A 22,355-nucleotide genomic window follows, 5' to 3' on the forward strand; every position below is an offset into this window, starting at 1 on the left:
TGTATTTTTGTATACATTTGGAATGAAAGTTTCTAAACTTCTCGAGAATTTCTTTCACAGTCTTTTGGGTTTCTATAGTCTCTCGAATTTCCTCTACAGTGACGTTTTTGGAACTTATACGCTTTCATGACAAAAGAAGGGTGCTATTTACTTTAAACAGAAGGAACTTGTTCCCATTCTTCGTCGATATTCGATAAAATTCGTCTATCACTGTAAGGCGATCTTTGTTGCACCTCTCTTACAAAATGATGACCCGTCACATCGTATTTACAAACACATTCTTAATAGATGTTGTTGATGCATCTTAAAACATTGGGCGAGAATTCCTCCACTACGCCGCACTCTTCTGATGTTAGTGCTGTAAATAAGCGACACAGACCACATTGATTCTTCTGGACACGTAAATTTCACGAACAATGGTGAGACGAACCCGATCGTTGACCAGGAGAAAGAGCAGGTAAGCGTTTCTCCTAAGTTGCCAAATCATTGCCTTTTTCCGCAGAAAAAGATTCCAATGAATTATAACCAAGTGTCTTATCCGACGTACGCTTTTGCATGATCAGGCAAGGGTTGCAACCATCTAATTCACGCATTCTCGAGATGCAGTGTGCTTTGAGATGATCATATACATGTACTCCAAAATGTTTTTTCTGTTTCGTACGAAATTATGAATTTGACCTTCTACTGGCTCAAAATACGATTGTGATTGCAATGTGGGCAGAAACTTTGCCAGAAGAGATGCGTATCAATTTTTTTCGAGATTGAAGCGCAAAGGTTTTCAAAATAGAAATAATCAATACATTATTTGCTGAACCTCATGTAAGTCCTATTAGAATTGTTGAACCTGTAAATCCTTTTTCTTTATTAAATCTAGACCTGAAGTCGTGTAGGTTTCACACTTGTCACTAAGGCATCGAGAACAACTCGCGATACTGCCTGCTGGTCAAGCAAATCGATTTTCTTTTGAATTTCTGTATGCGTGGATATATTTGACCTTCGTAATTTCACTCGTTAAGCACACTGGAAGAGTTCTATAATAATAGATGAAATCGTCCTTTTGTACTGTCACCAGTAGGTTCTTTTCCACTGTATCATTAACATGACCGTATAAAAAACTTCAACGCCGCACATTCATTACCGATCCAATTACCAAAGTCTCGAACTTCAAAGATCTCGTAAAGTTTTTGGGTTCTTGATGCAGAGCCACTCCGATTGAAGAACTCAATGCACTCGGCTACTGCACGTCTATTTCTACGAACATCATCCAGATCCCGCAGCAAACCATCGCTGAGAGTCGAAGCTTGCTGGAATGATCTCGTTGAGCACTCAGTCTTATGCAATTAAAGTTTTAATTCGTTTCTTCTCATGCGAATTCAGAAAGGAGAGTTTATGTGCATAGTTTTCAACAATATGTTGCACTAATGTACAGATTATGCTGAATAGTAGCTGTGAACATTGAAGTCAGCTGAATATTGAATTGAATGAAATTGAATTTCCTTTGTGCATTCATGTGAGCATAATAAAAACAACTGTCCCAGATATTTAGAATCAAAACCAAACATAATACATTTTTAGAGGACCTTATAGCGAACGCCACAAACGAAAAGTATGCTTTCTTCGAGTGAATCATGGCAACTTGTCGAATGTACAAAAGGAAATTCACAAATTACTGTATTTTGTTGTAAAGAATTGTCAATAAAAAAGAGGCTATTCTGAACTCCGTCAAACTTCACATTCTCAGAGGCGAAAGATGGAGAAAACCTTTCATTAAGGTCTCTAACTTCATATATATATATATATATATATATATATATATATATATATATATATATATATATATATATATATATATATATATATATATAGAATTTACTCAAATCAGTAGAAAGTTCCGTTTCCGTCAAGTATTGTGCCTACAGTGTCGCACGTACCCTCCAATATTCGCTTCTTTCTTCTTCTACTCCAATTCTATCCCCTTCACCAAATATTGTCATTTCAGGATGCCATTTCTGTTAGAGAAAGTGAAAAGAAGAGAAGTTCCTCCTAAGAAATAGTGGCGAAATGCCCTCAAAAATCAAAAAAACAAATCTTGCACAATGTATATCTAAGAACATCTTACTTCTCTTACATGTTTTGGGTGGATTTTTTTAATTTCTTCTTGATTTTCCAAAGCAATATTCAGACAATTTCCTCCACTTTCCCTCGTTTAGAGCTTTCTTTTTTTCTTGTTAGGTATGTTTTGCGTTTCAATTACTTGAAATTTTCTTATCATAAATGTGCTTTTGCGTTCTGACCATATATCGTCAGAATTTCTCAAACACATTCAGGGAAATCTACACATTTTCTATATCTCCTTGCAAGGAGCACTGAAGGGCAAAAACTTCCCAAGTTTACGATAAACGTGGGACCATAACTTATTTTCGTTCTATATTTACCGCAGAGCGGGTGTATTGAGGTGTTTCTAAAAGAAATTCAAAACCACTCCTTTCAACCACTGATTTCCTATGAAGTCGTTGAACGGGGATTGCGTGAAGCGGTATGGAGATTAAATCATGGCTGCCAGTCTCTACTGTAGCTATTGTTTCCATAACTCGATTTCTGTTCCTAATCTCCGAAAACCGGACATTTGAGAAAATATTTACCTTTGTCATTCGTCTGTTATTGAAAATGGTTTTCTTCCCATTCATCATATATCTATAAGTGACTTACCTTTGTGTGCTCAGTAATGAAAACAATAAAATTAATACTGATTATAAATGTACTGCGCGAAGATGAGAAGTAAAAAACATGATGTGAAAATTAGCACCATAGTTAGTTGATAAAATTATAGTTCCCAAGATATTTCTGCTCGTGAAGGGTCGTTCTCATTTATCATTGGTTCAAATTCTGGAAAAATGTTAATGTTCAACCTCAACAACCAGCAGACGTCATTTGTTCATTTGATTCGCTACGACAAGATTCTAGGATTATTTTTTAGCCCAGAAGAGCTAAGCAGATAGACGATAAGTGGTTCTTGTTGACTCACGGTTAAGTGCATAGTTAAAGTGATATTCTTTCTCAACCTGCCACAGTTCTCTGTGTTTTACATCTAAAATATCAATATCAATATAACAAATGTTCAGCCCTAACAACGTCCTACCATCTCGTTTGGCCTCGCATTTGGATTTCTTCTGTTTATATTTATTATTAAATACTCAACATTTCACACCACTCAAGAAAATTGCTATGATGGTGAAATTACGATGATGTTCGAGAAACCTTTTTTACAGACAAGAGTGGAGCACCAGTATCGGTTCAGTGTTTGAATCGGAATCGTCTGACCGATTTATACCTATGGATGCTCATTTATGTTTAGTCGAAATTAACGAATTGGAGCAAGTTGTATTCTTCGAAGACAGACAACCATTATCAAATAGGAGCAGAATATAATGAATAGTATTAATAACTATTAGGTAAATGGATGGGTGAATGAGTGGATAAACCAGAACAGCTGTGTGTGATCTCTTATCTCTAAACTCCGATCACCTCTTCACTCTTCATCGTTGTCGATAAATTCTAATTAAAATTCATATTTTCTCTCCGAAACCCTGTGCATATAAAGCAGCTTATGGTAACTACGTGAAGGGATGTATTCGAAATTCGCTCACACTCATCATTTCACCAGTGTCGAACTGATATGGTACACCTTTCATTTCTCATACATTCTTAGTTACTTTTGACCATCGTTTTTATTTGAATTTCTAACAAGAAGTCGCCGAAGTTCTCTACATAATTTTTCGTTGCTCAGCTTCCGAGAATTTGCATTCTCTCAATGTTTCACCATCGCTCCTATTCTATTTGCTCTTGGAACACTTATCAACTTCATTGGGCGCTCTTTTCAGCGTCTTCACATGTTTCTCTCACCGCAGCTTCTGACCTCTCGTCTCAATTAAGCTGTTGTTTGTTCACTTTTCTTCGCAACTTTTCCACTACAAAGAAAGGAAAATCCAGTTTTGTTTTCGAATACGTTGCTTAGACTTTGGATCGTATGAGTGTCATTGAAAACACCGAAGCATGGCAACTACTGGAATTATTATTGAGAAATTCGCAGAATCTAGCAAAAAGCTGCAAAGAAAAGCATTCTTGCGGTATTTCTCAATTATTCCAGCTAGCAATTCTATTTCACGTCCATAACATCAAAAAAATGAAAAATCAAATATCAAAGTGGTAGCGATCGATGATAGGCACAGAAAATCTAATGGAGAAGTAGTATCCAAAACTTTTTTAATTATTCAAGATGTTATGGCAAATCACCTTCTGTTTTTGCTAGGCGGTGCGTAAGGAAAGTAGTTATCTAGCTCCCAGGTTTTCTGAGGAGAAGTTGCGGAAATCTTAAATATTTAGTTTATGTACATCTCCTTACTGATGCCTGTCGTAGTGTGAGCAAAACGCTGGGAAATCTTTCGTGAAGGTACATATTTAAATAATTTCAAACGACGCGTTTCACTGGGAATTGGATCCGTGCGTGCAAATATTTCATGCAATCTGTTACATTCTCATTTAAAGACAACAGCTGTACGATTTGAACGATTCTACTGTATCTCATTCTCATTTCGTTCTCCTTTTACCTTGGATTGTCATACACAGAACCACGTGTTTCCGAACAAAAGTTTGAACGCTTTTCTCGCTATAGCACTTTACAGTGCAATTCTGGTAAATGCTAAAAAAAAAACCGGGGTAAACGGTTCGATTTTCGTTAAGAAAACATACAAATCACGAGCTGAGCGCAATGCAAGAAAAACAGAACTGATGATGTGAAGAGTGGTCGGTGTTGTCATTTCTGCTTTGAACACTAACCTCACTCCAACCTTTATCAAAATTACCAGCTGATCCTTTAAAAAATGGTCAAATTCCAGCATGGTCTTTCGAAAGAATTCAAAAACCTACCGTTAACACTTTCTCAGCAAATGTTTTCTTGCGGAAGAACTTCCTTCTTCTTTGTTCACTCTATAGGAATGCTCTCCGTATTTCTTTATATTTCGTCAAGTAAGCATTCTTTGCCAATCTCACGCAATCGTATTTCATGATTATCTTCATGTCATACTCCTAATTTTACTCTTATGGATAATTTCTCAGACCTGGTGAGGTAATGAGCGATCGCGAGGTCGAATTAAAGGAAACGCCACCGGCAAAAGTCGAACTGAAGGAAACGCCAACGGCAAAAGATCCACCACCGTCCGTGACAGTGTTACCGGCGATACCACCGAAAGTAGTGGAGGGAATTGCCGCTGATATCGAACCTACTCAGCGCTTAAGCTCTTCGGAAAATCTTCCACGTACAGGACGACGAGTTAGTTCGATAGAGGTCGTTAAAGGAGCTCCACCACCCAAAAGAGCTTCCGTCGTAGTGTTCGAGTCTCCAGACACACCACCGCCGACACAGTACGTAATTCTTTATCAGAAAAGTTTCTGTTATTTGATGTGAACGATGTAATTCCAGAAAGTTTACAACAGTTAGTCACGGCGTAAGGGCTCGCAAGCAGATGCCATTGAGATGGTAATGACATGACTAGTTGGCTGTCCGATGCGGGTTCGAAGCGATATGATTAGTTGTGATGTCCTTGCGCTCGCCCGCGCGCTCACCTTCGATTCTGATCCCATATCCCTTGTGCATCAAAGTGTTCGTGTAGTCATAATCCATACTCCCTTCACTTTCGTCAAACTAATCCTTGTTTGCTATTGCTCTTCGGTCCTTGCTTTCCTTTCTGTACAGCAATTGGATTTTCACTATTTCTGCAAACCAGGACCACGTTTTTCCCTTACTCGTTAATCTCTAATCTTCTCGCATATTCCAAAAGCCTATCACTACAGTCGAAGGAATCGATGTAACTAATGCTCTTATGTGATAAGCCGAATTTTGAAGCGTTACTGTAGCGAAATGCGGCGTCAGTCCCAGTTGGCAGGTGACTACACAACATACTACCTTAAGCTGTAAACTAGATGCCTATTGATTAGCTTGGGTACTACTGAATATAAATCTGTTGAGGAACTCGTTTATTAAGCAGGTTAAAAATTATTTTCTTTACTTTTTCTTGCAGAACTTCAAACCAGGTAATAAGGGCATTTGAGAAAACGAGAGATAGTACACAAATCCATTGAGCAGATCATCTGCGATCCCTCATGATTTATGTCACACTACGCGACGTGATTTTGAAGACTTGAGAGATGTTGTGGGTTCATCTGTTCGCGAACAACGTCAACTTCCGGTGGGTGAGCTGACTGTGATGTTTTGGAATCAAACGCCTAACCTGACCTCAAGTTAAACTATTTCGTTTCAAATCCGAAAAAACTCTTCCCACCAATAAGAAAAAAGCTTCTAAAATGTCAAAAATGCATTTTTGCTTGCTACTACTTAAAATTTAATATTTAATACAATAGACGCACATTTTTCTTGCACACAATTTGCTTCGTAGGAGCGGTCACCAGAAGTAAATTACATTCTCTGTTAACTTGATGGGTGAAAAACGTCTAAAGTTACTGATAAAATGACCAATTACGCAGAAGTGCGTTTATAGCGCCGCTTAAAAAGGGACAGAAATCAATGACAGTACTCTTTTCTCATAATAATGATGTCATTGGAACTGTACCTCAGGGGAGTCAAAATCTTTACAGTCGAAAAACGTAATGATGATTGATTTCACTACGAACACCGTTCTATCGATGGCGGTAGAATTTTACTTCGGTTGTTCAGCAGTTACGCCACTTAAGATGTCAGTTTTCTACATTCGTTCCCAATTTTTCACGAATTTCATAGATGATCATATCAATTCTGTTTGGGTATGATTAATTGCGTTAATAATAAAAAGCTAGAGTAATTATTTAACCCCTGGATAGGCAGTGCCCTTCTGCTGACAAGCAACCTCTACTACTTTTGAAGGGCTGTAGTAAAGTGAAAAAAATATATGAAAGAGTATAATATATAATAAATAAATGTAATATTATAATATATAATATAACACAGTATGGTCTAGATAGTATCCCATACAGAAAAAATAAATATAGAGAAGTAATAGGCTAGACGGTGCGGCTGTGACGCAGTCGGTTAAAGGTCTATTATAGCCACACGGTCGATGGTTCGAAACCACTATGATGCAAACCAAGACTTTCATCCCTTCGGGATCGATGAATCGGTATTAGATCCCGTCTGGGAGGGTAAAAACATTGACTTGATGATCAGCTGGCCCCCGTAAGTCATTGTATAGGTTATTAGGAATAGCAGTAAAATGCGTTTGCGCATCCTAAGTGGGTTGATACACCAGTGGCTTTATCCTTGTACTTTAATAGGGTAGATTATTGGCAGCAGGTTTACAAGCAGTTCTTATGAATGATCCTAGCTTGGAGAAGTACTTTAAAGCACTCTCATATGAAAAGATGGAGAATTTAAAGGCAGCGTACCACGAATCGGGGGTGGTACGGATTTGAGGTGGAGTATCCGTATACGGGGTCGTAGATTATGGAGACCGGGGTGGTTCCGCTCATCTCTCGCTGAATCACTGCAAGCAGCCGGCCCTTGAATGCTGTTCTGTACGACGCCTTCTCTTGCAGCGCGCCACCTTTGCACGCGTAGCGTCCCTTACTGCCTATCGGGGCAGTCCGAATTGATTTTCGACGAATCGCAGGGCGCAGGCGGCGCAATGGGTGGAGCGTTGCAATAGATGTCGTCGTAAAAAACAGCATTCTGGAGGCGGCTATTTGCAGTGATGCAGGGAGAGGTGAGCGGAACTACCACGTCTCCATAATCTACGACCCCCTATACGGATACTCCACCTGAAATCCGCACCACCTCAGATTCGTGGTATGCTCCCTTTAGATGACAATTGAATCCATTCAAATAGAGACTGAGAAAGTCGAATTTTGATTTAAAATAAAGTAAAAATCCTGCTATTCTTTTCACAAAGCAAAAAATAAAAGAAAAGAACCGTTTAAACATAGGGACTCCTCCTGTTATGCATGCATATACCAGTGACGAAATCTGTTAGTGAATAACTCTAAAGCATCATAACCACGAATCCGGAAAGGGGGTCCCAGACAAAACAAAAGTATTACATTCTTAACAGTGAGATTTGTACTATAAAACACAAGCAAAAAACTTTGAGGAAAAACACATTGTTCTGATTTTTGACAGTTTTATTTTATTTCACAACTCCTAGGCAACACAACTTATTAATCAAACTGATTCTTTACTCTCTATACATACATGTACATGGTCCTTGGGAAAAAAACTGACTTGATTATTACTAATCTAGTTGTTTTTTTTTATCTGTGGAGGGCCCTAAATATATAAATAAGCATGATTAATAAAATTAATATTGCAACATATAATCTGAAAAATAATAAAAATGTACAGCAAATAATAATAGTGAATACATGTGATTAGAAAAAATCTTCTTCTAACTTTCGGACTTTTTAATGATGCAATTGTTGTTCCTATTAGTATTTGATAACATCAAAGGCGGATCATCTAGTCAAGGCCATCAGAAATTATCAACAAATGATCACGTGCTATCCTTGTGCCACAACCGCCGAAGTTCATCCCGATATGTCAACATGAAAAGTCGTTTTTCTCATATTGCGCTGCAAAAAAAGTCATTTGAAGTAAATCATTCCATACACGTTCGATAGACCCCTCTCACAATCCGTTGCTTTTCTCTCTCGATGTTCTCATTGGGCACACATGCAAGATTCATGTGCAACTTCCAGAACGAGAAAAAACCTATAGATGGAACGCGTTAAAGAATCCAGTGGTATTGATTAAAATGCCTAACAATGGGGAATTTCAGAACATTTCCGTTTCTGTCTTGAAATCTAGTGGTTTATTAGGATTCAGCCTCACTCTTTTTATTTATTCCGATTCAGTAGCATATGAATCCTTTTAAATCTTCCATTTTATTTACTTTCTTTTTATATTTAATATTATATGATATTAGAGTACATTACTTGATTACTATAACACAATTACTAAGTACTAATTATTAATATTGTTATTCTACTCTAGTATTTGTTAACCACACTATTTTTTGCCTATCTTACAGTTCTGAATTCATTATATTCAAGTAAAGTATATGAGTGGAGATCCTAGACGTAAACTATGACTTTCACGCGATAATCCGCGGGTAAAAGTGGGATAATTTGAAATTGAATTCCCCTCCCCAATTTCGGAAGCGGTACCAAATATTTATTTAGTTGATCCTACTTCATTTTGCCAACTACGACGCAGTTAAACTGCACACCACGATCAGCGACGGAAGGGAATGGCGCGGCGTTAACGCACGCGTCGTGTCGCATCGGTCACTGCGTGACGGCTTGAAGACTGAACTAGAGAAATGGTAGAAATGGATAGAGTTTTGGAGATTTCGCTCATTTTTTCTTAGCTGTTCAAGGTTTCTTGAAAAAGTATATGGAAGGAACATGAGAATGGTTTGTTTTTGTAGAACAAAATGAACGCTATACGGCCGTGAGCAGTTATTTGTGTACCATGCACTTTCTAAGTAATCACATTTGAATGACTATGGATATATCATATGATCATATCATATGATATATCGTATGATTGAATGATTGATTACAGCTCTGGAATGCATTGATATTGGTGTTCCAGTATCAAGAGTTGTACAGATCCCCCTTTTTTAACCTCTTCTAAGCCTGCTGTAGAAAATTTGAAAAAGAAAACACACAGCTGGTCCCATCATATGTTCGTCGCTGAACGTGTTTAAACAAAGCGAACGCAATGAGGTCTCGCTTGGACAGGATAGAAGGACTTGTGTCCCACGAAGCAAAGAACGAGTGTTATGGCGGACTCTCGTCGTTCAACCTGAACTGTTCGGCATCGACTACATATGCAAATTACATGCATATTTTAAAACATTTTTAATTTATTTTTAGCTACATTTTTGAAGCAAATTTGCAGAGAAAGAAAACTTTTTTGTCTCCAAATCAACGTATCGCGTTTTCGTGTTCTGAAGTTAGGAGCGCCAATGCAAATCAATCGTTCTTTTTCATCGTCATTTATCCAGTTTTTATTTGTTCATGTAGATGTGAAATGCGAAACCGCTAATGTCAGCTCCACTCATTCACATAGGAAATGCTGAAAAAACCTTGCTTTTTCTCTTCCTCATATTTTAACTTATTAAAGGATACCCAATGCGGCGAACAACTTCACGAAATTCCACAACCTCAGCTCAACATCTTGGTAGCGTTTTTGGTGCAGAACTCACGAGTGCCAGTGAATGCTGCATCAGCTAAGCTATTCAGATGTTGAGGAAAGCCATGGATACGCTGAAGAAGTCATTTATACGTAGATAAAATTCCTTTCTTGTTCAATTCCGTCTTCACATTGTGAGAAACCAGACTCCACATCGACTATGACAATATCGACACGAAATCTGTCAGTGTTGATTAAGGTCTAACAATCAACTGACGCCAAAGTTGTGGTCAACTTTTTTGTATTTCATCGTGATAAGCTCTAAGTGAAAGCAGTAAGATTCAAGCTTTATGTAGTGTTTGCATTCGGCTGCTTACATGTTGATATTCATGAACTTATCATAAGTGGAGATTCTAAGAATCACTTTCCTTTCACGCCATTATGATCCGAGCGAAATTTAAAAAAAAAAACAGTCCGTGAGAATATCCGCCAAAACATAAGGATACGAGATTATCTGTTTGCCAAATTACCAATTACTCTTTGAATGACAAGATTTATTTTTCTTGCCCTTTTGCGGAGAAAAAAAACTGATGTTCGAGTTTATGAAGTGAGAGTTCTTGTCATACTTGATTGATGATTTCGTCTCTAACATGGATACGTATGTAGAACGAAAAAGAGCAATTATTCGATATCAAATGAAGAACTCCGTGTAGGACCCTTTGTAGAAATCAACATAAATCAGTGCATTTTTCTTATACTTACACATATGGTTGATGAATATCTCGAGAACCCATGAGATGCCCCAGTTTTGGAGGTGCACACAGGCTATTTAAAGGCCACCCCGAATCTGGTGGTACAGATTTATGGTATTCGTAACTGATGGCACTTGGGGGGTGATTCCTTTCTAAACGACCCGGGAGGGCGCGCGGGACCCCTGTACAAAATGGAACTTTTCCAAACTTCTTCCTACCACCTCTTTGTATTTAACTTTTCAGGCATGATATCTGCACAGAATCAAAATGCTGTTGTGGTTGTTTTTCATGTGATTATGTTGTTCCCGACAATGTCTTAAAAAAACAAGCTACACTACTTTTCTATAACATTTTTATTCCAAAAAATCCTCTTTAAGAACAATTTTCATTATGTGTCGCATTCCCATATTTTGTAGAGAAAACTGATGATTAATACCTTGTGTATTTCTATTCGCTCTTTTTTGAGGTAAAATTTTTTTCCTTTTAAACATCGGATCTTCGATTAAAACGTGTTGAGATGGAATACGGATAAATATTTTAATCTATTTTTAAATCCGAAATCTCCAACGCTTATAAAGGAAGAAGGTAAACAAACCTTTATTACTTTAACCTTAACCTTTATTACGCTCCAAACTTATCTTGTAAACAATTGGAAGTTTCACAAAATAAGAAGAGGAACATGGAAATGTTCCTGTGAGATGAGGAACTGAGTACAAACTGTGCACGAGCTTTTGTAAAATGTGCTAAAAAGAGGAATTCTTTTTCACTCGTAGGACAAGGCTTTTTTTTTATTTCCCTCCTGCAACCTCTAACATGCACAGTCGAGCGGGCTGCAAAGCTAAATATATAGTAAAAATAAATAAATACATCGTTGACCACTGTCGCTCGCTCTTAACATCTCGTAAAATAGATGTTCCGGCCAATTTATATATCACTGCATTTGCCTCTTTGGGGTCTGTGGAAAAATTAATTTGAGAAGAGAGAGAAATGAAGCTAGATACATATTCGCCAATAAGGCAAAAATTGCAGCATAACCTAGCCTGAGATCGTAACTGGAAGAGCTCAAACTTCCACATTTCATCAAAACGTCAAAAAAATGTTGGAGGCAACCACGTAGAGCTGTCTACTGATTACTTCTCCCAGTTGTGCGCTTTTGATTGTTATGTATAGATGTGATTGGCTTTACTCTGATTCTTAGTTGCAAAAGCAGAATTTCTTCAGCCAGCAAATGAAACTGCAATCAGACACACTTACATCTGATCATTATGATGCTTCCATTAAATGTGGACATTCGAACTCTGTTCGTTCACTTGGAAAACGCAAACCTTGAAAATTCCACTTCCCTTCCATTCCATTTCATTTTTTCTCTACTTTGCACACTCGTTAATCTTCAGAACAGTCAGACAGTCAAGCTTGGAACTATCCTGACGAAACTTTTGGATCACATAACATACTTCTGTTTATGAAGCTCATCATCTTCTGAGTGGGATTTCCTGGCTCTTTCCTAGGATCTTTTCGTCAAAAATTTTATAGCAACGAAGAAGAATATTCCGCTAGATTTCATGCCACTTTTTTTAACATCACAGTCATTGATAAACAGAAGTTGAGTTCACCGTTGCATTTCGAGATGAATGACTTGAACTTTTCTGAGGAAATTTTCTCTCTTGTAGGTCCGCCCATTTCGTACCTCAACCAGGCCCATCGCAACCATTGGGAATCGCCGCTGCAGAGTTCGAAGAAAAACACTATATGTACTCGCAACATTTTTGTATAGAGCAATTTATGAGATAATTCTTTGCAACTATCAGTTCTATCGGGGATTCTGCTCGGGTTAATTCGATATGAACGCAGTTCTGAAGATTAACGAAGTTTCAAAAGAGACAAGAGGTGGAAGAAAAAGGGTGAGAAGCGTGACTTCTAAGTTTGTGTTGTTCTAGTGTTCAAACATGGATGGGTGTGGCGCAGTCGGTTAGAGGTAGAGGTTGTACCCACACGGTCTAGGGTTCGAAACCGCCCTAGTGCAGACCATGCCTTTCATCACTCCGGGGTCGATAGATTAGTACCAGACCTGTCTCGGAGAATAAAAACACTGGATTGGTCATCGGCTGGCCGCCGCAAGTCATTGTATAAACCAACACGCGTTCAAAAACCTCAGCGATAACGAATTCCAGTAATACGCGTTGGCGCCTCCCGAGTGGATTGATACGCCAGTGACTTTATCCTTTTTTTAGTGTTCAAACAAAGCTTCTCTCTTCGCATGTAGTAAAAGTGCCACGGAATTGAGGTATATTGTAGTGTTTTGATAGCCTCTGTTCCTGCAACAAAGGTCCAAACTAACGACAAACCACGATTTTACACAACAATCAAAATCGCACAAATGAGGAAAAACGATGAATCAACTATTCTATGTGATTACTTTCAGCAGTTTTGTGACTCTTAGACTGTGGAAATTTGAGTTCTTGAACTCTTTTTCAAATATGACCTCAAGCCATGTTACGTTACAATGATTGGGCCTGGGGAATATTGGTAGGCATTTCGCTCCGTTCCTAGCAAGATGAGAGCTTTAGGGATAGATCCTCGAACAGCCTTCAATGCTTGTGCATAGCAGTGTATATACTGTTTATGTACTAATATAAAAGCATTGGACGAATAATATGACACAAAATATGCACTCCGTGTATCTCTTATTACTTACTTATTAGTCGAAGTCGGTATATCTCTTATTACTGTATATTTACTTTCTAAGCGCCTCTTGAATAGTAATTGTAATAGTAATATTTGTATGGATGAATAGGAGAAAGACAAAGGCAGTTGTGTGTCTGATGGATAGAGTGAGGAACAAGCAACACAACTGGCACTTTCGAAAAAACCCATGTCCCGCCAATGACTTTTCATTCGCTAACGTCAGCCTTACTTTCAACCACGCGGCCAGAACTCCGACAAATCCACGAATTCGCCAATTACCTCGGTTCGATTCGATGCACTGGCACTATCTTCAAAGTTATTTTTTTCCGATATCCGCAGAAGTAAGTACACGTGGCCTTTGGTTTTGCCAATTTTACCGTATGCTTTAATATTCTAGAGGCATCTACCGATCCTGTTAGTCATGGACCTCAATAATAATCGATATTAATAGCTATGCGCTGAATACCTCAACGAAACTACATTCATACTTCCACTCTTTTATAATATGTTTCTGTCATCGCATATCAATTTTTACTTGCAGATAAATTTCTTTTTCTTTTTTTTTTAAAATCAAATAGAAGAAATGGAGCCAGATTTTTTTTTGTGTCTCTCTTTCTGTTTGATTGCAATAACCTCGATTTGCACGACTTTTTCTAAAGGTCAACAATTGCTAAATTTGTTTTTTTTTTTGAAGTGATTTTTTAAACTCTTTGTTAAGTCGCTACGAAATCACCTGAAGTGGGCCGAATTTCAGTTTTAAGGACCTATGGGAAATACCTACATAGAATAGCGAATGACAGCTGTTCTGGGAAATCTTAAAACAGAGATATAAGAAAACAACTGGCAAACCTAAAGACGCATGTTAAACGAAATTGTGGTTGTTCGTTTCAGTGTAGACGTTGTCATAGTTTTTCCTTTGGATATTTGAAACAGAATCTCGTTCTTGCACTTGCTTTGTGTAATTTTTCCTTATCCTATACCCTGAAGGGTACTACTGTCTTTTCTTGGGGTAAATACGTACTAACTGTGCTTGAAATTTGTCAACTTACACGAAATAGTTGTATTGCAGAGTTCGTGTTTGAGACCCACAGCAACTAACAAAAAATCAACTAACAGGAAAAGCTTCCCAGCTACTGAACTTAGATATCCGGAATCTTGGGATCCTATCATTTCAGGAAAGGATCGTCGTGGTGGAGAAATTTGGTGATGGACGATGACAAGACCCGTGCGCCGAAGGCGCCTCCGACTGCTCCGGAAATCATCATTGGCGATAACCAAGCGTAATTGTTTTAGCTCCTGATATGCATTTCTGCTGTGATAGAAGAAAATTTCAGGCTGAATGGTTCTCTGGAAGAGCGCCATAGAAATATATCTACAATTAGTATGGGAGACAGTAAGTGTTCTTACAATACTTTTTGGAAATTATTGTGCAGCTCAGACCTGTTTTGACCAGAACGATCAAAAAAAAGGTTCTTCCGACTTTCTGTTGATTTTGGCTCGAGAGTTTGTTCGTTTGTATTGCTGATGGCTTGGAGAACGATCTTTGATTGATTTCTCCTTCCTCTCGAAGATGGCGCTCTCTTGAAACCCCGCGCCAGCCGACATCGTGGCAAGAGGGTAGGTTTCTCGCTGAGTCGAACACCGTGTGACTCACTGCCTCGCTGTGTGTTCTTCTATGACGACGTTTTTATTCATTGACCATTACGCATCCATGCGAAAGTCAACTTTTGTGCTGTCGTTCCTTTCTCAACAAACTTTTTTTGTCTTATTCACATTCCTATACGATCGCTGAAACCATTGTTTATCAGTCACTGTTGTGGTTCTCCTCAATTTCCCTGTGAAATTAAGCTCTATGGATTTCATTGCTTCTGTTCTTCGCCTAAAATCCAGTTTTGCTAAGCTAAACACGGGGCAAAAACTCATGTGCTTCATCGATTACGAATATTTTTCCCCTCGGCGTGTTCGGCGCAAAAACCTATTTGATAAAATCTCCATGTAACTTAACGAGTTTAACTAAGCCGGAGCTCAGGAATCTCTCCACAAAATTTCGATTGCTTCATTTTTTTCTGAAAAATTCGACGACTCGTTGCTAGGTTTTGCGTGTTCGCACCTTTCTCGATTTCTCAGAAAATGAACCGGATAACGAGTTTTTCGAGAATTTCACGGTAAAGGGAGAAACAGTGGGTCGAACATGATACATCAGAGCACAAATGTTATTACAAGATAAGATTTTTAGTAAGAATTTTCATAGTGTGTTGGTTTATTCTTTATAATAGTAAGATGCATGTCGGCATTCCTGAATGCGGTTAAGGATTTTTCTAAAACAAGCATTCGTTTTTACGGTTAATTTCTGGCATATTTGTTTGCTAAGGGGCCTTTCTCATGGACCATTAAGCACATCCAGGAATTCACATTGCATCTTAACTATTATAAAGAAAAAAACCAACACACTATGGGAGTGGCCACTCATTCCTCAAAATCTCATAAAATCCCCGCCATTCGTCCGTGATATTTTTGCGCTGCAAAGAGTACTGAGACGGTCTCGCGGTTCGCATGCGTACAACCAGCACGTTTCTGCGGTAATATCGCAAATCTCTTGGATTCCCCTCAATTCTCTACCTTTTCCCATGAGGTGTTGCCGCTTCTACTAATTATCTACGTTCTCTGCTACAGACTTTGACTGCAAGCTTGTGCATAGATATGTGTCCCTGATCTCTATTTCTCCCGTCTCATCTGGTAAGCCTTCGAAAAACCTTGGCAGAGCGTATCTATGGATTACATCGGAGCTAAACGACTTTCGCTCAGTCAAGAACTGCTTCTTCGATTGAGTTGCAGCAGCAAATTCGATATCGTTTCTTGGAAACGACAGATTCGCAATTGCATTTTTAACGCAATATTTTCTCTAAGTTGACTGACGCCTTTTTGAATTGAAAACAGCCTCTACGGCTTTCATCAAACTCTTTCTTTTCATTGACAAAAATTTATTTATTGATTTATTTATTCACATACTGGTGCAACAAAAAAGAAAAGGAAACACATTTGTCTGTGTCAAAACACTCTAGGAAAAATCGGCAAACTAATTGTCTGTGGGGCTTGGCGCAGTCTTTTTCGTGGCGGATTTACGTCAAACATGTCGTTCTCCTCTTCCAGAAAGTGAAAAATCCTTTCATAATATTTACTCCCCCAGTTCAAAACGATTAACATCGGTCTCTTTGTCTACATATCAGGATTTAGACGACCAAAAATCATGTTTTCCCAAAAGTTTACATCAATTTCCCGACACTTCCTCCAGAACTTTTGTACTAAAAAGAACAGCTCTGTTGGTTTAGTTTCTTTCGCATTCCCTTAGTTGTTTTCACGGTATTTCAGTTTTCAGCAGTTGTGTCTTTCAATAGTTTCGGAAAAGTAAAAACGCCTTTAAAGCTGTAGAGAATGCAGATGTTCAGGACTTAGACACTTACATAGCTTCGTGTTCGTCCTTGAACTTAAAGGCATCATCCCACGAATCTGAAGTGGTACGGATTTCAGGTGGAACATTCAGCATTCATACGAGGTCGTAGATTAAGGAGAGATGGGTGATTCCGTCCATTTCTCCCTAATTGCCGTAAAAAAGCGGCCCGGAAGATATGGCTCCGAGCGTTTCTTCGATTGGAGTGCGCCAGCTCTGTGCACGCGCCGCACCTTCCGGACCGTTTTTTAACGGCAATTAGGAAGAAATGGACGGAATCACACCCTTTCCTTAACCTAAGATCCCGTATACGAATACTCCATCTGAAATCCGTACCATCTCAGATTCGTGGGGTGATGCCTTTAATGTCATCACTTCCTTCTCGTTGCTGGTGCTCAGTGAAGTGCAGCGGAGACGTTTTGAGAGAGTTGATTAGATCCTAGATATTTTTCAATGCAAATAAAATGAAGAGTTTCGAAAGTTGCGATGTTGTCGAAGAAAATTCTGGAAAATGCCGAATGCGACGGCTCTATAATATTGTTTGCCTCGTTAACAAGCCTACATATGTGCGCTGCAAAAACTCTCACAATTCCAGCCCTTGCGAAATGCTAGCAGCAAATTCTCGTTAGAATTAGCACTTCGGACTGTATGCCATCGTTTTTTTTTTGCGGCTGGATCCCAGTGGTCCTTATCCAAACATCAGACAATCTAACGAAGTTCTTCTTATCTCCGTTTCATTTCACACTGATGTTTCCTTCTTTCTTACTATCTGTGTGCAACTATGTGTGCCCCAGAAAGCTTCAGTTTTGATCACTGTTACTGATTTTTGCCCTGAAAGACTGTCTCTCTTCTGATGTTTACGCAAGAAAGTGCACTGAGTTGTTTTCCGAGTGAAACATTCCCGAATAGTGTAAGTACATTCATTTTAGTAATGATTATTGGGAATTGATTTAATCACTTTATCAGATTCTGGTCAGTTCGCCTCTTTGAATCCGCTTTCTTTGCTTTCTGTTTCTTTCCTAGTCCAATCTCTATCTAAATTTCCTTTCAATGACCAAAAGTAACATGGATTAACGGCAATTTTAACCATTCGTTCTGAAATCTTGGGAGATCTCGAGATTCTATTCCCACCCAAAAAATTCTTTCCGCATTGTATTGAAATACGTTTATGCACAACGTCTTCATTCTGCAATGATGCCAGTGAAAAATGAGAAAAAATTTCCATTTATCAGGTTATTAATCATAACAGTTTTTGTGGACCCAGCGCAGAAACCAATGCAATTCGTATAATAATTTATTGCTCTGAGGCTTTCGGACTGGTCAAAATCCTTCACTTTATAAAAGAAAGAAGAAGCGATTTTTGAGACATCTTCGAAGGCTTAGTGCTGAGTGAATCCATGCGTTGGTGTCATGAACATTCCTGATGGTATTTCAGCAGCTGATAAAAGTGTTTGTAGCCATCACGGGGGCAAACAGGCACTCAAAAAACAGAATTCTGCACTATCTACGTGTTAAGTTGATAGAGTGGCAGAGAAGTAACAAAGAGAACAAGTGAGATAGGCGCAGGATCTTCAAACTCCCACAGAATCATCAAAACCACGGAGAGAAGGGAAATTTTGAGACGAAAATTAGCAAAAATTAAGCACAGATTTCATTATTATATTTCGCATAGCACTAATCAGCACTAACGCTTCTTTGATGCTGATAATTTCTGATTGATATTTCTCCGTTGTTTTTTTTTTTAAATAAAAACACTACCTTGTAGAAAGAAATGCTTTTCCAAATAACAATGTGTCACACGACACTAAACTATTTTTTCTGTGCGCAATTTTAAATTTGAAGAAAAAACCCCTTTTTAATCCTTTTTAATACCATTACTAACCTGAGAAAGCTAGCAAACAATCGTTTTTTTTTGCATTTCTGGTTTTAAGTAGATTAACAGAAATGAAAAGATGGTGTTTATCAGAAGCTATTTCCTCAGCGGAAGAAAAGCGAATGACTGAAATTTTCATAATTACAGTACCACATAAGAATAAGTAAAAAAAGTGAACGGGATGAAGTTCATTGAAACTCCTAAGTGGAACTGAACCACATCGTTACCATCCTCCAAGTGCTCTGAAATTTTCTGTGTTATTCATCTTTATGGAAAAATCGTCTCGATTATTTATTTCTTTTAGTTATTAATGTGTGGTTGTATATTTCGCATTTCACATGCATGGATTATATACAACTAAGGATTAGATGGGCACAACAGTGCAGTTCTGCTCCGCTACTGTTCTTTCTATGACAGACTTCAGAGGATCGAGTTTCACTTTAACTCTGTGTTTCCGCAATTTCCTCTCTCTTTTTTCCTCTAAACTATAGCTGAATGTACGTCGACATTCAGTAATCGCTCAAGTACTGCTCTCTACTCTCCTGATCTTGCACTGTGCAAAATAATTTCAGAATCTTTTGTGTTTTGTAAGAAGTATACAAAAAATCCTCTTCGTATCCAACTTCTTCCTTATTATCTTGTCCATAAAGTAAAGACATCGAGTTATTCGGACACTTCCAAAAGTAATTCTAATAGCATGCAGCAATTTAAGGCTAAAAATTCTAATTTTAGAATTCAAAAAAATTCAAAATTTAATTTAATTTCTTAATCATTCTAATCCGCATAAAAATTCTTAGATCGTGCAAGCAGAGCAGAGCAGAGGAAAGACTAAGATTATGCTTAAGTACCATGTATAGCAAAAATCCAATCCTTTTTCGTTACTTCCTTTTAGACACTCACACGTATGTTGCTAGTAAGTTCATGTCATTGCACCTTCAATTAAAGTATGAATTTAAATAGAAGCGATAGTGAGTTATCTTTTACGAATTATTCCTGAATAGTCACTTCACTAATGCAGCATGGTCACTTAGCAGTAGGGGTAGGCGAACATTGAAGGGAAATGATTGTGAATTCAATGACATGAAAAAAGCAGGGATTTTTTTTTGTTTCTGATTGAATTTTTTCTGATTTTCACAAGTTGGACACTGATGGAGGATCTGCGTCGTACAGCAATTCCTAGAATAATTAAACTGCAATAATCAGCAATAATTGAATAGCAATGTTAATATTAATGAAGCCAGAATACTAAATCTCACGTTAAAATTTTTTAAAAGTCAGGATAAGAGGTTTGCATATCAACTGAATTGTTTTGCGAATTCCTATTGATTCCTTCGGCAAAAACAGAACAATTCCAACAAAAATTGGTCTTAACCGTTTCAGTCTATAGGATGTGGTGCGAGTACCAAATATTTTTGAAATAACAGAAAAATTGTTAGTTTTCACTTTAAACGAAATCTATTGCCATAGCAGCATCGGTATGAACATTGCATTTTAATAATTTATGAACGAAAAATTACATCAGGCATGTGATGTCCGTTTTCGTTCATGCATTGCTGAAATTGCTGAAGAAAATTGGCCTATATAACATATAGGCCGTATAACAAGACTGCACGTTCCTCCTGTTCCAATGTCCGAGTGAAAGGCTCTTCAAAAACACGGCATCAATGAAATGAGCGCTATAATTAGTACACGTCTGACAACGGGCGTTTCATGTCTATGTGTATGTAAATGTATATATATATATATATATATATATATATATGTTCGTGTATATATGCATATGCATATGTGTATTATATGTATGTTTGGGATATAAAAAAAAGAAAAAAAAAATTATATATATATATATATTTTTTTTTATTTTTTTTTTTTTTTTTATATATGTCTGTAAATGATGAATGTAGTCCGTTTGAAAAAGGCCTCCATTGTATTTCTTAGTTCCTCATCTTGATTCACGTTTTATCTTTACTTGCGTTGCATTAAAATAAATTTGTAGGGGTACTTTCAAAATTTGAAGTAGAATTTCAAGTTTCACTGAGAGTATGAATAGATAAAAAAACGGCCGCACCCAATTTATGCCAACATGCCTCGAGTTGGTCGTCCATTGGTTACGGTAGGAGGGTTGCTGACGAACGCCGTTGAGTGATATCCAGAACTATGTAGATCTTATCAGGTGTAACTGTAGTTGTCTGTAAAGTGTCTTCTTTTGCTCAATCCTGACAAAATTTTATTCCCAGCTTTTAACATCTACGTTTTCCTCCAACTCAACCAACTACTTCTCAATCAGGAATGAGTTTGGTTAAGCTTAGTTGTTTTTGAGGACGAGGTACTCTGTAGGGCGATGGAAGGGCAAGTGGCACAGCCAGAGAAGCTCTGACGAAGCTCCTACCTTCTTTAAATCCCCAAAGGGTTAAAAAAAGACTGTGTACTGCAATTGCTGACTGGTAACAAAACTTCGATGCGAAAATTTCCAAAGTAAGCTCATACCACGGACGTATCCTTGGTGATTCTTGGAAAGACTGGCAGACCTCAAATTCATGACCAAATGACGCAGTAAGAAAATATTTCGAAATCTTCGTGATTAACTCGGTCACCACGCATAAGGAATTTTCCTGGGAAATTATAGAGCAATTGCTGAAAAACTGGATAGTCTCGGACGTTAATTATGCGCAGATATCCTAGAATACCTCTCTAGTTCCTTCTCAAATGACCGATTGTTATGCTCAAACGAATTATTAGACGGTGATGAGAAAAACCGCGGTGAAATCCATTGGTTATTCACATGTTCCTTTTCTGTGTAGAGAGTTATTTTTGTTTCCAGTTAACACCACAACAATTGTCGACTATTGATGTTCTAAGCACGGCGCTGTGCTGAAAAACACATACTGTTTCTACTATTTTTTATTACCATACGTATTATAACATTGTCATACCTTTTTGCTTGGAAGCGCTTTGATACCATATTGCTGCGAAGTAATTTATGCAGAATCTTTTTCAGTTATTTGAAATCGAGTGGAGGGATAAGGCCGTTTTAAAGCTCCAACTCAGCCAATATTTTAAAAGGCAGCGACCAAGAGAAAATCAATAGAATGGGCTCTTTCCCAGTGTCCTTGAAGCACATAGCGTTTTATTGCTTTCATTTCTACAAAACATCTACTTAAGCACATCCATTCTCTATAAAATGAGATTTGAAAGCATGTAAATGCAAAGTCCCACGTGTGTCATTTTACTGCTTACGCCTCATCAGCCTCCGCCTCAGAATCCATCTATTGTTGGAATATTTCTAGAAAGTATCCGCTCATATTCAGATGGGTGAAAAGCAACTCATCTTAATAAACGCTACGTCTCTCTTAATTTCACAAACGCAAAAAATGTCAATGTTATGCTATCCGGAACACAGATATCTATGTAGGATTC

At 37.9% G+C, this 22,355-nt stretch overlaps 1 protein-coding gene across 5 annotated transcripts; it reads left to right on the forward strand.

Moving 5' to 3' along the window:
* Positions 1 to 416: 416 nt before the first annotated feature.
* On the forward strand, positions 417 to 21,788 carry RB195_001218 (uncharacterized protein; the record flags this gene model as incomplete). Of its 5 annotated transcripts, XM_064197895.1 has the most annotated exons (6): positions 4,028 to 4,127; positions 4,896 to 5,025; positions 5,116 to 5,421; positions 14,793 to 14,897; positions 14,952 to 15,010; positions 15,745 to 15,812. In XM_064197895.1, 6 exons carry the CDS (start codon positions 4,028 to 4,030, stop codon positions 15,810 to 15,812), a joined length of 768 nt encoding a protein of 255 aa, XP_064053774.1. The 5 variants fall into 5 exon arrangements, with proteins under 5 accessions (XP_064053773.1, XP_064053774.1, XP_064053775.1 ...); XM_064197893.1 differs by lacking the exons at positions 4,028 to 4,127; positions 4,896 to 5,025; positions 5,116 to 5,421; positions 15,745 to 15,812 and adding exons at positions 13,911 to 13,958; positions 14,015 to 14,031; positions 21,760 to 21,788; XM_064197894.1 differs by lacking the exons at positions 14,793 to 14,897; positions 14,952 to 15,010; positions 15,745 to 15,812 and adding an exon at positions 5,480 to 5,540.
* Positions 21,789 to 22,355: the final 567 nt, after the last annotated feature.

The sequence above is a fragment of the Necator americanus genome, chromosome IV, assembly GCF_031761385.1.
Source record: "Necator americanus strain Aroian chromosome IV, whole genome shotgun sequence".
Lineage (NCBI taxonomy): Eukaryota > Metazoa > Nematoda > Chromadorea > Rhabditida > Ancylostomatidae > Necator > Necator americanus.